This window comes from Aquarana catesbeiana, linkage group LG11 (assembly GCF_042186555.1).
Source record: "Aquarana catesbeiana isolate 2022-GZ linkage group LG11, ASM4218655v1, whole genome shotgun sequence".
NCBI classification, from domain to species: domain Eukaryota; kingdom Metazoa; phylum Chordata; class Amphibia; order Anura; family Ranidae; genus Aquarana; species Aquarana catesbeiana.
Window position 1 is genome coordinate 16,770,329 of NC_133334.1, and position 16,009 is coordinate 16,786,337.

The window sequence follows — 16,009 nt, forward strand, 5'->3', positions numbered from 1 at the left end:
GTGTAGTGAGACCTCTGCACAGTGTTCATCTAAAGCTACAAGTTAGTGCAGTGTGTCCTGCTCACAGTGTTCAGCTAGATCCGTTCCTGTTATCTTCTTACTGACAGGCAGGCTTGTCTTGTTACAGTATTTACAGCTACCTGAAGAAAATTGCTGGTGTTCTTTTGATCCTATTAGTACCACAGTCAGGCAGCTAGACTATTTACAGTTAGTGCAGTGCGTCCTGCTCACAGTGTTCAGCTAAAACTACAAGTTAGTGCTGTGCGTCCTGCTCACAGTGTTAAGCTAAAACTACAAGTTAGTGCGGTGCGTCCTGCTCACAGTGTACAGCTAAAACTACAAGTTAGTGCTGTGCGTCCTGCTCACAGTGTTCAGCTAAAACTACAAGTTAGTGTGGTGCGTCCACCTCACAGTGTTCAGCTAAAACTACAAGTTAGTGCGGTGCGTCCACCTCACAGTGTTCAGCTAAACCTACAAGTTAGTGCGGTGCGTCCACCTCACAGCGTTCAGCTAAACCTACAAGTTAGTGTGGTGTGTCCTCCTCACAGTGTCCAGCTAAACCTACAGGTTATTTTTTTGCGAGCTCTGCACAGTGTTCAGCTAAAGCTACCTGTAGAAGGTTGGTGGTGTTTTCCTGATCCTATCACTACCGCAGGCAGCTAAAAAAGCTACAAGTTAGTTTTTTGCGAGCTCTGCACAGTGTTCAGCTAAAGCTACCTGTAGAAGGTTGGTGGTGTTCTCATACTACAGGCAGGTAGTTGATTTTGCTAGCTGCAGTATCAGTACATATATATATATATATATATATATATATATCCCAGCTTAGTGCAGCTACAGGCCATTAGTATGTCTGGAAGGCCAAGAAGGAGAGGCAGACAGTCACAAGCCAATAAGAGAGGGCAAGCAGGCTCTGTGTCTAGTGCTGGTCGTGGAGATGGTGCATCCTCATCAGCACATGGCCGTGGGACACGCTTGGCCTTTTTTTCGGCAGCTGGCCATGTTGAGCCGCAACATGCGGAAGACTTGGTCGAGTGGATGACCAAGCCGTCCTCATCCTCCTCATCCTCTCTCACCCATGACCAGGGTACTTTGTCTGGCAAAGCAGCGGCCTCTTCCCTTGGCTCAATGTCATCAGTGACTCCTTCCCTATCCCCACCATGTCCTCCTGAGGAGTCCCTCGAACTGTTTGACCACAGTGTTGGGTACATGCTCCAGGAGGATGACCAGTGTTTGGAAGGCTCTGATGATGATACTGAGCTCGATGAAGGCAGTAACGTGAGCACGGACAGAGGGGGTGCCCAAGAAGGACAGACATCTGGCAGTCATGCTCCCGCCGCTGCAGCATACTGCCAGGTTTGCTCCAGTGATGAGGCGGGAGGGGATGATGAGGTCACTGACTCAACGTGGGTGCCTGATAGGAGAGAGGAGGAGGAGGAGGCGGCACATCACCAACGAGGCAGGATGCCCTCCAGGGGCCAGCCTAAGGGCAGCACCTTGACTGCATCACACCCCAAAGCTCCACATGTGCAGGGCGCTGCAGTCTCTGCGCGTTATTCAAAAAGTTCTTTGGTGTGGGCCTTTTTTGAGACGAGTGCATCAGATCGCACAGCTGCTATTTGCAACATATGTCTCAAGCGTATCTCGTGTGGCCAAAACATCTCCTGCTTGGGTACCACATGCTTGACCAGACATATGTTGACCTGCCATGCAGTTTGTTGGCAAGCTTATCTAAAAGACCCACACCAAAGAACAAAGAGGACCTCTCCTTGCTCCTCACGCAGGCAAAAAGATGCCATGCGGTGTTTGAGCTGGTGTGCTTGGGGGACAGGAGCCACACTGGGGCAGAGGTTCTGTCAGCTCTGCAGGGGCAGGTTCAGAGGTGGTTGATGCCACGCCAACTTAAGGCAGGAATGGTGGTTTGTGACAATGGCACCAACCTCCTCTCTGCCCTCCAACAGGGACAAATGACCCATGTGCCCTGTTTGGCTCACGTCCTTAACTTGGTGGTGCAGCGGTTCTTGGGCAGGTACCCGGGCTTACAGGATGTCCTGAGGCAGGCCAGGAAAGTCTGTGTGCATTTCCGCCGGTCATATAATGCCAGTGCTCAGCTGACGGACCTCCAAAAGGAGTTTAACCTGCCCAAGAATCGCCTAATCTGTGACATGCCCACCAGGTGGAACTCAACGTTGGCCATGCTGCAGCGGCTGCACACACAGCAGAGGGCCATCAATGAGTACCTGTGCAACTATGGCACCAGGACAGGGTCAGGGGAGCTTGTTTTTTTTCCCCACGCCAGTGGGCCATGATCAGAGATGCATGCACTGTCCTGTCACCATTTGAGGAGGCCACGAGGATAGTGAGCAGTGACAGAGCATGCATCAGTGACACTGTCCCTCTTGTCCACCTGTTGGAGCACACGCTGCGTGGAATAATGGACAGGGCACTTGAGGCAGAACAGAGGCAGGAAGAGATGGACTTCCTTAGCTCTCAAGGCCCCCTTTATCCAGACAGTGTTCCTGTGTGCCCGCCGATCACACAGGGAGAGGAGGAGGAGGAGGAGGAGGAGGAGGAAGATTGTGTCAGTATGGAGGTGGAGCCTGGCACTCAGCATCAGCAGCAGTCTTTAAGGGATCAGTCCCAAGAAACACATGGACTTGTACGTGGCTGGGAGGAGGTGGCTGCGGACCATGTCGTCCTTAGTGAACCAGAGGACTCCGGACCGAATGCCTCAGCAAACCTACGCTGCATGGCCTCCCTGATCCTGCAAAGCCTGCGTAAGGATCCTCGTATTCGTGGTATCAAGGAGAAGGACCAATACTGGCTGGCAACCCTCCTTGATCCACGTTACAAGGGTAAGGTTGCGGACCTTATCTTGCCATCGCAGAGGGAGCAGAGGATGAAACATCTTCAGGAGGCCTTGCAGAAAGGTCTGTGCAACGGGTTGCCAGAGACTGGGAGGTTACAAACTCCTGTTTCTGAACAACGTGTTGCTGAGGCTTCGGTCAGTCAAAGAAGGAGCGGTGGAGAAGGTGGCCGTCTGACCGATGTGTTCAGACAATTTTTTGGTCCGCAGTCCCAAGGTATGATCGGTTCCAGCAACCATCACCAGCGTCTGTTTTACATGGTGCAGGAATACCTAGGGGCAAGATCAGACTTGGACACCTTTCCCACCGAAAATCCTCTGGGTTACTGGGTCTTGAGGATGGATCACTGGCCAGAGCTTGCACAGTATGCAATTGAGCTACTGGCCTGTCCTGCATCCAGCGTTCTTTCGGAACGCACATTCAGTGCTGCTGGAGGCTTTGTAACCGATCACAGGGTGCGTCTGTCCACCGACTTGGTCGATCGACTGACCTTCATAAATATGAATCAGTCTTGGATCACCACTAGCTACCAAGCACCTGATGCTGATGTAACCAAATAATTTTTTTTGAAATCTCAGATCCCTTCAAAGACTGCCTATGCTGATGCTGAGTGACTATCCCTGAGTAATTATCCTCTTCCTCCTCAATCATCACGCTGATAGCGTGTAAGAACATTTTTGATTCTGGGCGCCACCACCAGTGCCTAAGGCCCAATTTTTCAGCCCCTGTTTAACAGGGGCGTGTAATTACAATTTTTGATGCAATACTTTGCAGCAGGGCTCGTTTCTGCGTTACAACTAGAGTATCTGTGAGAGGTTGCAGTGTTGTGGCACCAGCACCAGTGCCTAAGGCCCAATTTTTCAGCCCCTGTTTAACCACTTGAGCCCCGGACCATTATGCTGCCTAAGGACCAGAGGTCTTTTTCCAATTTGGCACTGCGTCGCTTTAACTGCTAATTGCGCGGTCATGCAATGCTGTACCCAAACGAAATTTCTGTCCTTTTCTTCCCACAAATAGAGCTTTCTTTTGATGGTATTTGATCACCTCTGCAGTTTTTATTTTTTGCGCTATAAACGGAAAAAGACCGAAAATTTTGAAAAAAAATGATATTTTCTACTTTTTGTTATAAAAAAAATCCAATAAACTAAATTTTAGTCATACATTTAGGCCAAAATGTATTCGGCCACATGTCTTTGGTAAAAAAATGTCAATAAGCGTATATTTATTGGTTTGCGCAAAAGTTATAGCGTCTACAAACTAGGGTACATTTTCTGTAATTTACACAGCTTTTAGTTTATGACTGCCTATGTCATTTCTTGAGGTGCTAAAATGGCAGGGCAGTACAACCCCCCCCCCCCAAATGACCCCATTTTGGAAAGTAGACACCCCAAGGAAATTGCTGAGAGGCATGTTGAACCCAATGAATATTTATTTTTTTTGTCCCAAGTGATTGAATAATGACAAAAAAAAAATATTTACAAAAAGTTGTCACTAAATGATATATTGCTCACACAGGCCATGGGCCTATGTGAAATTGCACCCCAAAATACATTCAGCTGCTTCTCCTGAGTATGGGGATACCACATGTGTGGGACTTTTTGGGAGCTTAGCCGCGTACGGGGCCCCGAAAACCAAGCACCGCCTTCAGGATTTCTAAGGGTGTAAATTTTTGGTTTCACTCTTCACTGCCTATCACAGTTTCGGAGGCCATGGAATGCCCAGGTGGCACAAAACCCCCCCAAATGACCCCATTTTGTAAAGTAGACACCCCAAGCTATTTGCTGAGAGGCATATTGAGTCCATGGAATATTTTATATTTTGACACAAGTTGCGGGAAAGTGACACTTTTTTTTTTTTTTTTTTGCACAAAGTTGTCACTAAATGATATATTGCTCACACAGGCCATGGGCATATGTGGAATTGCACCCCAAAATACATTTAGCTGCTTCTCCTGAGTATGGGGATACCACATGTGTGGGACTTTTTGGGAGCCTAGCCGCGTACGGGGCCCCGAAATCCAATCACCGTCTTCAGGATTTCTAAGGGTGAAAAATTTTGATTTCACTCTTCACTGCCTATCACGGTTTCGGAGGCCATGGAATGCCCAGGTGGCACAAAACCCCCCCAAATGACCCCATTTTGAAAAGTAGACACCCCAAGCTATTTGCTGAGAGGCATGGTGAGTATTTTGCAGCTCTCATTTGTTTTTGAAAATGAAGAAAGACAAGAAAAAACATTTTTTTTTTCTTTTTTCAATTTTCAAAACTTTGTGACAAAAAGTGAGGTCTGCAAAATACTCACTATACCTCTCAGCAAATAGCTTTGGGTGTTTACTTTCCAAAATGGGGTCATTTGGGGGGGTTTTGTGCCACCTGGGCTTTCCATGGCCTCCGAAACTGTGATAGGCAGTGAAGAGTGAAATCAAAAATTCACGCCCTTAGAAAGCCTGAAGGCGGTGCTTGGTTTTTGGGGTCCCGTACGCGGCTAGGCTCCCAAAAAGTCTCACACATGTGGTATCCCCGTACTCAGGAGAAGCAGCAGAATGTATTTTGGGGTGTAATTTCACATATTCCCATGGCATGTTTGAGCAATATATCATTTAGTGACAACTTTGTGCAAAAAAAAAAAATTTATCTCTTTCCCGCAACTTGTGTCGCAATATAAAATATTCCATGGACTCGACATGACTCTCAGCAAATAGCTTGGGGTGTCTACTTTCCAAAATGGGGTCATTTGGGGGGTTTTGAACTGTCCTGGCATTTTATGCACAACATTTAGAAGCTTATGTCACACATCACTCACTCTTCTAACCACTTGAAGACAAAGCCCTTTCTGACACTCATTGTTTACATGAAAAAGTTATTTTTTTTTGCAAAAAAATTACTTTGAACCCCCAAATATTATATATTTTTTTAAAGCAAATGCCCTACAGATTAAAATGGTGGGTGTTTCATTTTTTTTTTTCACACAGTATTTGCGCAGCGATTTTTCAAACGCATTTTTTGGGGAAAAAACACACTTTTTTAAATTTTAATGCACTAAAACACACTATATTGCCCAAATGTTTGATAAAATAAAAAAGATGATCTTAGGCCGAGTACATGGATACCAAACATGACATGCTTTAAAATTGCGCACAAACGTGCAGTGGCAACAAAATAAATACATTTTTAAAAGCCTTTAAAAGCCTTTACAGGTTACCACTTTAGATTTACAGAGGAGGTCTACTGCAAAAATTACTGCCCTCGATCTGACCTTCGCGGCGATACCTCACATGCATGGTGCAATTGCTGTTTACGTTTGACGACAGACCGCCGCTTGCGTTCGCCTTAGCGCGAGAGCAGGGGGCGACAGGGGTGCTTTTTTTTTTTTTTTTCTTTATTATTTTTTTGCTTTTTTATCTTATTTTTAAACTGTTCCTTTCATTTTTTTTTTTTTTTTAATCATTTTTATTGTTATCTCGGGGAATGTAAATATCCCCTATGATAGCAATAGGTAGTGACAGGTACTCTTTTTTGAAAAAATTGGGGTCTATTAGACCCTAGATCTCTCCTCTGCCCTCAAAGCATCTGACGACACCAAGATCGGTGTGATAAAATGCTTCCCCAATTTCCCAATGGCGCTATTTACATCCGGCGAAATCTAAGTCATAAAATGCTCGTAGCTTCCGGTTTCTTAGGCCATAGAGATGTTTGGAGCCACTCTGGTCTCTGATCAGCTCTATGGTCAGCTGGCTGAATCACCGGCTGCATTCTCAGGTTCCCTGTTGAGACAGGAGAGCCAGAGAAAAACACGGAAGACGGTGGGGGGGGGCATTCCCTCCCACGGCTTGTAAAAGCAGTCTAGAGGCTAATTAGCCGCTAGGATTGCTTTTACATGAAAGCCGACCGCTGGCTGAAAAGAATGATACCAAGATGATACCTAAACCTGCAGGCATCATTCTGGTATAACCATTCAAAGTCGTGAATGGCGTACCTGAAGACAAAAAAATGGTTAACAATAAAGCACAGTAAACGGTAAAGTATAAAAAATTGCATACCTGAAAAGCAAACATGATAAAACATAATAACAATAAAACATTGCAGAATAGAATACAGTAAAAAAGAGCAGAACAATAGAGAGAGAGAATAGAGAGAGAGAGAACAATGAAACGACAACTATTTTTTTTTTATTTTATATATATTTTTTTTTTTTACACTTTTTTTGTAAATAACTTTTATAACGGTAACCGGTTCCAGGTTCGGGTCTCTCAAAATGCGATGGCATCTTGGGAGACCCTGTGAAAGTGTGCCTAGTCTGTGCAATGCTGTACCCTACGCTAATACTCAACTAATGAATGGTAGCGTTCAAAACATTCACCAATGCAAAGACCAGGATTGTCAGGACAGGAGGGACAATAATAGCGGGTGTCACGCCTATATCCGCGCTTGCTGCAGACACAACATCTTTTTTGGGGGGGGTTCGTTGGGTAGGGGTACTCGGGAGGACATAAAGAAAATGCCTCTCATGCAGCCGACTACATTTGGTTGGGGATGTGAATGGGGGAAGTACGGGCGCTGCAGAATTGGTGGGTTCCCAATTAGGATTGGCGAATGCAGCAGGAAGGGCACTATGGGCACGACGGGCCTGTGTTTGTCTTCTTCTTGGTGGCAGCGGGACACTACTTGTGCTTGCCACCTCACCAGCTTGAACTGCACTTATGGGACTCGCCACGTCACCAAGTGTTACTGCAGTGCTGGTTTGACTACGACCGGGGTGTACTAGGCCGCTGGCGCTTGCCAGTTCAATAAAAAGCTACCAAAAAAACTGTTAGCGATCGCAGGGATCAGGCCTGACTCTGCGAACGCTGCAGTTATGCGTTAAGTGTTTTGTAAGTGACAATGATCGATCGATACTGCACTTGGGTGGGCTGGGCCGGGCGGAGGGGCAAAATGCAGGTGCTAGCAGGTATCTGGGCTGATCCCGCTAACACTGCGTTTTTGGGAACCCTAAACTGCTGGGGACGCTAGTATAGATCTGATCGGACCAGATATTGATCCGTTCAGATACTATACCACTAAGGGAGCTGTACGGTGCGTGCGTGGGTGTTAGCGCTACTGGCGCTAACCTGACGCTAACCTGACGCTGCCTGGGGCTGGTGCTTGCCAGTTCACCAAAATGCTACCAAAAAAACTGTTAGCGATCGCAGGGATCAGGCCTGACTCTGCGAACGCTGCAGTTATGCGTTTAGTGCTTTTGAGAGTGACAGTGATCGATCCATACTGCACTTGAGTGGGCTGGGCGGAGGGGCAAAACGCAGGTGCTAGCAGGTATCTGGGCTGATCCCGCTAACACTAGGTTTTTGGGAACCCTAAACTGCTGGGGACGCTAGTACAGATCTGATCGGATCAGATATTGATCCGATCAGATACTATACCACTAAGGGAGGCGTATGCTGCGTGCGTGGGTGTTAGCGGTACTGGCGCTAATCTGACGCTGCCTGGGGCAACGCATATCACCGCCGGGCGATCAGGGGGCTAAACCTTTATTCGGTAATAAACGGCGGGTGCCCTGACACTATAAAAAATAAACAAACTAACCAGCGTCACCCGTAACAGTTATACGGTGATCAGTGGTGAAAGGGTTAACTAGGGGGCCATTAAGGGGTTAAAACATTTATTAGGTAGTATATGGGGGTCCCTGTCGCTATAAAACGCTGACGGCGAACCTAAATATTTAGGTCCCTAACTAGCGTCACCAGCGACACTAATACAGCGATCAGAAAAATGATCGCTTAGCGACACTGGTGACAGGGGGTGATCAAGGGGTTAAAACTTTATTAGGGGGGGTTAGGGGGGTATCCTAGACCTACAGGGGGCTAATACTAACTGTCCCAACACTGTAACTGTCACAAACTGACACCAATGCAGTAATCAGAAAAAAAAAAAAAAACTGCTGGTGTCAGTTTGTGACAGGGGGGGGTGATTGGGGGGGGATCAGGGGGCGATCGGGGGGATATCGGGGTGTTTTGTGTGCCTGGCATGTTCTACTGTGTGTGTGTAGTGTTGTGCACTCACATACCTGTCTTCTCTCCTCGGGCCGGAACGGAAATTACCGAGCCGAGGAGAGATGACATAATTTCCTTTGCTGCTGTTTAGCATACAGCAGCAAAGGAATGATTCGATTGGCCGGCGGCGATCGCGAGGGGGGGGCCACGAACGGATGGCCTCCTCCTCACCTCCGATCGCCGTGGGACAAAAGACGCCCGCCTCGGGCACCGGGAGGGGGTCCGATCGGACCCCCCACCCGCGGAAGGCAAATCACGTATATGTACATGATTTTGCCTGTCCGTGCCACCTTGCCGACGTACATCGGCGTGAGGCGGTCGTCAAGTGGTTAACAGGGGCATGTAATTACAATTTTTGATGCAATACTTTGCAGCAGGGCTCATTTCTGCGTTCCAACTAGAGTATCTGTGAGAGGTTGCAGTGTTGTGGCACCAGCACCAGTGCCTAAGGCCCAATTTTTCAGCCCCTGTTTAACAGGGGCCTGTAATTACAATTTTTGATGCAATACTTTGCAGCAGGGCTAATTTCTGCGTTCCAACTAGAGTATCTGTGAGGGGTTGCAGTGTTGTGGCTCCAGCACCAATGCCTAAGGCCTAATTTTTCAGCCCCTGTTTAACAGGGGCATGTCATTACAATTCTTGATCTAATATTTCACAGCAGGGCCCATTTCTGCACCCACCAAGAGCGAGTGAGGACTTACAGTGTTGTGGCACCACCACCACCAAAGGCCCAATGTTTCTGCCCTTGTTCAACAGGGGCATGTAATTACAATTCTTGATCTAATATTTCACAGCAGGGCCCATTTCTGCACCCACCAAGAGCGACAGTGTTGTGGCACCAGCACCACCACCACCAAAGGCCCAATTTTTCTGCCCTTGTTCAACAGGGGCATGTAATTACAATTCTTGATCTAATATTTCACAGCAGGGCCCTGTGAGGGCTTACAGTGTTGTGGCCACAACAACACCTAAGGCCCACATTTCTGCTGAGTATATAGGGCAGGCCCCTACTTTCAAACATCTAACTTACAAACGACTCCTACTTGCAAACGGAAGGAGACAACAGGAAGTGAGAATAAATCTACCCCTAGGAAGGGAAATTCTCTCCTGTAAGAGTTAATATGGGAAAAACATTTCTCCTTTCCACTGATTCTTTCCAATCCTTGTTCCACAAAAAACCCCACATTTTCAAAAAACATTTGTCATTGGGACAAAAAGTGAGGTTAAATCTTCTGAAGAGGAGGAAAGACAGCAAAACAAATGTCACAGGGGTGATAACCCTTCCCTATGTTTTCCAAAAAGCTTAAAAAAGATTTTTTTGCTGGAGCTAAACACGTTAAAAATGTACCCGTTCAAAATTACAAACAGATTCTACTTAACAACAAACCTACAGTCCCTGTCTTGTTTGCACCGCCTGTATACTGCTGTTCAGAGTATATAGGGCCTGGTGGCCCCACACCTTTCCTTATTTTAATTTGGGTGCAGGGTTCCCCTTAATATCCATACAAGACCCAAAGGGCCTGGTAATGGACTGGGGGGTACCCATGCCGTTTGTCTCACTGATTTTCATCCATATTTCCAGGACCCGACATTACATTAAACCCGCAAGCAGTTTTAAATCAGATTTTTTCCTTTAAAAATGACATTTTGTGCAGGGACTGTTCTAAACATGGGAAACACGAGCCACTTTACAGGCATACTATAGACACACCCCAGGTACGATATTTAAAGGAATATTTCACTTTTTTTTTTACTTTAAGCATCATTAAAATCACTGCTCCCGAAAAAACGTCCGTTTTTAAAAGTTTTTTTTGCATCGATACAAGTCCCCTGGGGTAGGACCCGGGTCCCCAAACCCTTTTTAGGACAATACCATGCAAATTAGCCTTTAAAATTAGCACTTTTGATTTTGAACGTTCGAGACCCATAGACGTCAATGGGGTTCTAACGTTCGTGCAAATTTTCGGTCCGTTCGCAGGTTCTGGTGCGAACCGAACCAGGGGGTGTTCGGCTCATCCCTACTGATTACCATCGTCTATCTCCTCGCCGCTGTCCATCTCTCATGGGGGGGCACTGATCGCCGCAGTCCATCTCCCGCAAGAGGGTGGGGTTGTGGCGTTAGTGCGGGTGAGGGGGACCGCCCCCCAAAAATATTGAGCACAAGCCGCCTCCATCTGTGGGGATACAATTATCATGGTCTTGCATTTCCCGGAGGAACAATGAACCCAGGAACCACCATGGGTAGCAACCAGAGGCTTTGCAGCGCCCAGATCACTTTTACAAGAAACCGGTTCAAATATTGAAATACACGGTGCCAGGACCATGTTTTAAGCTGCAGCCATGATCCTGGTATAACCAGTTGCTGATGGAATGTTTTAATACATTTTAATACTTACTCTAAAGAGCTTTAACCAGTTCAATACTGTGCCCTTTCACCCCTTTCCTGCCCAGGCCAATTTTCAGACTTCACTTTGAATGACAATTGCGTGGTCATGCAACACAGTACCCATATGAAATGTTTATCATTTTTTTCACACAAATAGAGCTTTTTTGGTGGTATTTAAACACCTTTTTTTTTGCTAAATTAACTAAAAAATACCAAAATTTATGAAAAAAAAAAAATTCTGGTTCTGTTATACAATTTTGCAAATAAACAATTTTTCTTCATGAATTTAGGTCAAAATGTATACTACTAAATTTCTTTGGTGACAATTACCCAAATCAGTGTATATTATTCAGTTTGTAGGAAAGTTATAGAGTCCACAAACTATGGGATATATATATATATACAAATAGATCAATCCTGATGTTCTGACGATCTATCTCATTTCTTGAGGCCCGAAAATGTCAGGTCAGTACAAATACCCCCCAAATCACCGCTTTTTGGAAAGTAGACAGTTCAAGGTATTTAGTAGGATGCATGGCAAAAATTGTTTATTTTACAACTTTTCTTTTTAGATACTGTCACCAATGCAGTACAGCGTCATCATATAACTGGTGTGGCGGTGATCAAGTAATGATCAAGTAATGATTAAGTAATGATTAAGCACACTTGGAGTGTGTGAATGCATCTACCAGCTTTCTGTCTTTTGTCAACCCTTGGGATGTTCTGAATGAAAAAAGAATTTTGATCCAGTACAGAGTGCGGCCATTTCTTCTATTATTGACTGCATGCGGAGGCGAGCCGAGGCACCTGTCTAGATCATCAGACAGGCATCTAATCTCACCTGGAGCAGCAAGTTTTTCTTGTTGGATGTGGTGATCAGGGACACTGACTTGTGACAGTATACTAAAAAAAAAAAAGAAGATTTTTTTTTTCATTTTTTTAAGTTTTTTTTTCTTTTTCGTTACATTTTTTCCCTTTTTTTTTTACATACTGACCAGAGCACTGCAGTGTTACCAAAGTAACATTGTACTACTCTGGGGGGTTATCATGATTTTTTATATTTACTTACAATTGTCAATTTCACTGTTATAAGCAACCATTTTTACAGAATGAAATCTATTAATTCAGTGTTTACTGTTGTGATTAGCTGTGACTGGCCACAGCTAAACACATGATACAGATGAGTTGTGGTTGGCCCTATCTGTACCATGCGATCACTGTGACCAATCACAGAAATCAAAACAATAGTACACAAGGAATAACATGAATGAAAGCCATCCATTGTGTACAATTGTCTTGTGATTGGTCACAGCGATCGCATGGTATCAGCAGGGGGGCGGTACACTGATCTTTCACGGACACAGCGGGTGTCAGATCGCGCCACAGTGTGGCCCTGGGGTGCGCGTGAGGCACATTCTGGGGAGGATGTCATATGACATCCACCAGGAACATCGAATGTACACAACCTAGAACACATGGAAATGCGAGACTAGCTAGAAGTAAGCCAAGCAAGATATCCTGTAAGTGCTCACACTGTTCATTGATTTTATTTTGTTTTCCAGATAGTGAAAACTGCATGAAATGCCCTAATCATGAATGGCCAAATGAGAACAGAACTCACTGTATTCCCAAACAAGTAGAATTTCTTTCCTTCACTGATGACAAAATCTCATTTGTTTTTATAACCTTCTCACTGTTGTGTTTTGGGAAGACTCTTCTAGTTCTCGCCATTTTTATTTCACACCAGGACACACCAATTGTGAAAGCCAATAACAAGAGCCTCAGCTTTGTCCTCCTGGTCTCCATCATGTTGGGTTTCCTCTGTGTGTTCCTCTTCCTGGGTCGTCCTGTGGATGTAACCTGCTTGCTACGCCAAATTTATTTTGGAATTCTATTTACAATAGCCGTATCTTCTGTATTGGCCAAGACTATTATGGTTTGCATTGCCTTCAAAGCTACCAAACCCAACAGCAAGTGGAGGAAATGGATTGGAGTAAAACTTCCCACCTGTATAGTCTTAGCTTGTTCTTCTGTTCAGGTTATAATCTGTGTTAGTTGGTTGACCATCTCTCCTCCCTTCAAGGAATTGGACACACACTCCTACCAGGAGAAGATCATCATTCAGTGTAATGATGGGTCAGTTATTGGGTTCTACTCTGTCCTGGGTTATATGGGGATCCTGGCTGCTGTTAGTTTTATTATAGCTTTTTTTGCCAGGACATTACCGGACAGTTTTAATGAAGCCAAATACATCACCTTCAGCATGCTGGTGTTCTGCAGTGTCTGGATTGCCATGATCCCGGCCTATCTGAGCACCAAAGGGAAATACACGGTGGCTGTGGAGATATTCGCCATACTGATTTCCAATAATGGTCTCTTATACTGTATATTTCTTACAAAATGCTTTATAATTCTCTGTAGGCCAGAACTGAATACAAAAGGCTATCTGCACAGTAAAGGAAATATATAAACTTTCTTTTATTTTAAGACATCAAAAAATGTAGACAGTTATGTAAATGTTACATTACTTTTTTAAATTAGACCAAGGTTGCAAAAAATAAAATAGCTGATCTATTTCCTATACAGTATATTGTGTAACAGAACATCATTCAACAACAAAAAAAAAATCAAATGTAATTCAAAGTTTTAATGAATAATCTAATCATCAAGATATGAATGTTTTGAATGTTTCCAAACCATTAGAAACAGAAAAATAAAGAAATGCAAACATGGCCATAAGACACAAACTTTATACTGGTACCATAAAACCTAAAGTTTAAACTCCATACAGATATAAAAGGCACAAAATAATACAAAGCTGTATTTATTAACATGTCATTTTTCCGGTACATATATGAACACAACAACAATACGGATATGTAAGTGAGATATGCCTAGTCTACTTTGTGTTGTTCTAGCTGTCGGTCTGTTCTTTTTTTTTGCTTTGTTTTGTTTTGTTGTTCTGCTTATTATTTTTTTTTGCTATAGATTTTTATACTTTATATAGGGTTGCACCAATACCACTTTTACGAGTACCGATACTTTTTTTGTAAGAACTCGCCGATACCAATTACCAATACCCATTATGTAGGTAGGGGGTGGTTTGGGAGGGGGATTGTTAGGGAGTTGGGCTAGGCTGGGGTGAGGACAGGGTGGGAAGTAGAGGGGTAAGTTAGGGCAGGGTAGTTAAGGGTGGGGTGAAATAGGGATTGAGGGGTGGGAGAATTGAGAAGAAAAAGGCTGTGATTGCTGGGGGAAGAGGATGGGAGGGTCATTGAGAGACATGGGGGCAGAGGTGACAGTTGGTGGGGGGTAGGCAACATAGGGAGGGCACAGTACAGGGTGTTAGGAAGGTGAAGTACAGGGCATTAGGAGGGTGTTAGGAAGGTGCAGTACAGGGCGTTAGGAGGGTGTTAGAATGGCACAGTACAGGGCATTAGGAGGGTGTTAGGAGGGCACAGTACAAGGCATTAGGAGGGCACAGTACGGGGCATTAGAAGGGTGTTAGGAAGATGCAGTACAGGGCGTTAGGAGGGTGTTAGGAGGGCGCAGTACAGGGCGTTAAGAGGGTGTTATTAGGGTGCAGTACAGGGAATTGGGAGGGCACAGTACAGGGCATTATAAGGGTGTTAGGAAGATGCAGTACAGGGCATTAGGAGGGTGTTAGGAAGGTGCAGTACAGGGCGTTAGGAGGGTGTTAGAATGGCACAGTACAGGGCATTAGGAGGGTGTTAGGAGGGCACAGTACAAGGCATTAGGAGGGCACAGTACGGGGCATTAGAAGGGTGTTAGGAAGATGCAGTACAGGGTGTTAGGAGGGTGTTAGGAAGGCACAATACAGGGTGTTAGGAGGGTGTTAGGAGGGTGCAGTACAGGGCATTAGGGGGGCGCAGTACAGGGCATTAGGAGGGCGCAGTACAGGGCATTAGGTACAGACCAGTCTGTACACTGACACCGTACCTTACATTATTTACAGACTGGTGTGTGTATAACATATACAGTACAGTGTTGGGGTACAGACTGGTCTGTATATACTGTATGGTGCTAGTGTGTAAGACTGGTCTGTATACTGTATGGTGCTAGGGTATAAGACTGGTCTGTAGCCTGCTGACACTGTCCTGTACATACTACACTAACCTGTTTGCAGGACTTGCTCTCCTCCTTACTCGGTTCCGCTTCCAGGGACTATTCCACAGCTGCCTCACATAGAAACACACGTGCTGATGCTGTCCAGCCCCTTTCCCTTGGCGACCCACCCACTCTCTGTTATTGGATAGCGGCCAGCCATCAAGCTAGCTCTCTCTCTCTGTGCAGAAACAGGATGGGAGGAGTCATGACATCACCCACCCTCTTCTTGTTTACAGAGGCAGGAGAGGATCGCAGCAGTGCTGCATAATGAAAAAAAGACAGCCGGGAGCAGGAGTGTCAGTGTGGCCAGTTGTCAGCCTGTTCCCACTGTGCTGTGGATCTTCCCCCACCGAACCCCAATGCCGGAGGGGAGGAGGAGGTTCCCCGCCCCCAACTGACGTCACTTCCGATATCGGTTTTCGGTATCAGAGCATTTCCCTGAGTACCGATACCCGTGAAAATGCCTAGTACCGGCACCGATACCGGTATCGGTGCATCCCTAACTTTATATTAAGACAAATAGCTACCAGCACCCTAACACACTCCCTTTAACCATTTCAGTCCCAGAAGGTTTACCCCCCCTTC

The 16,009-nt window shown here is 45.5% G+C and overlaps 1 protein-coding gene across 1 annotated transcript in view; it reads left to right on the plus strand.

The window, feature by feature from the left end:
* The window catches only part of LOC141111668 (vomeronasal type-2 receptor 26-like), a 57,532-nt gene extending 43,766 nt beyond the window's left edge, over nucleotides 1-13,766 (plus strand). The window contains exon 5 of the mRNA XM_073603816.1: nucleotides 12,859-13,766. Coding sequence (XP_073459917.1) covers nucleotides 12,859-13,766 — 908 coding nt within the window. The remainder of the gene's footprint in view (nucleotides 1-12,858) is intronic.
* Nucleotides 13,767-16,009: the final 2,243 nt, after the last annotated feature.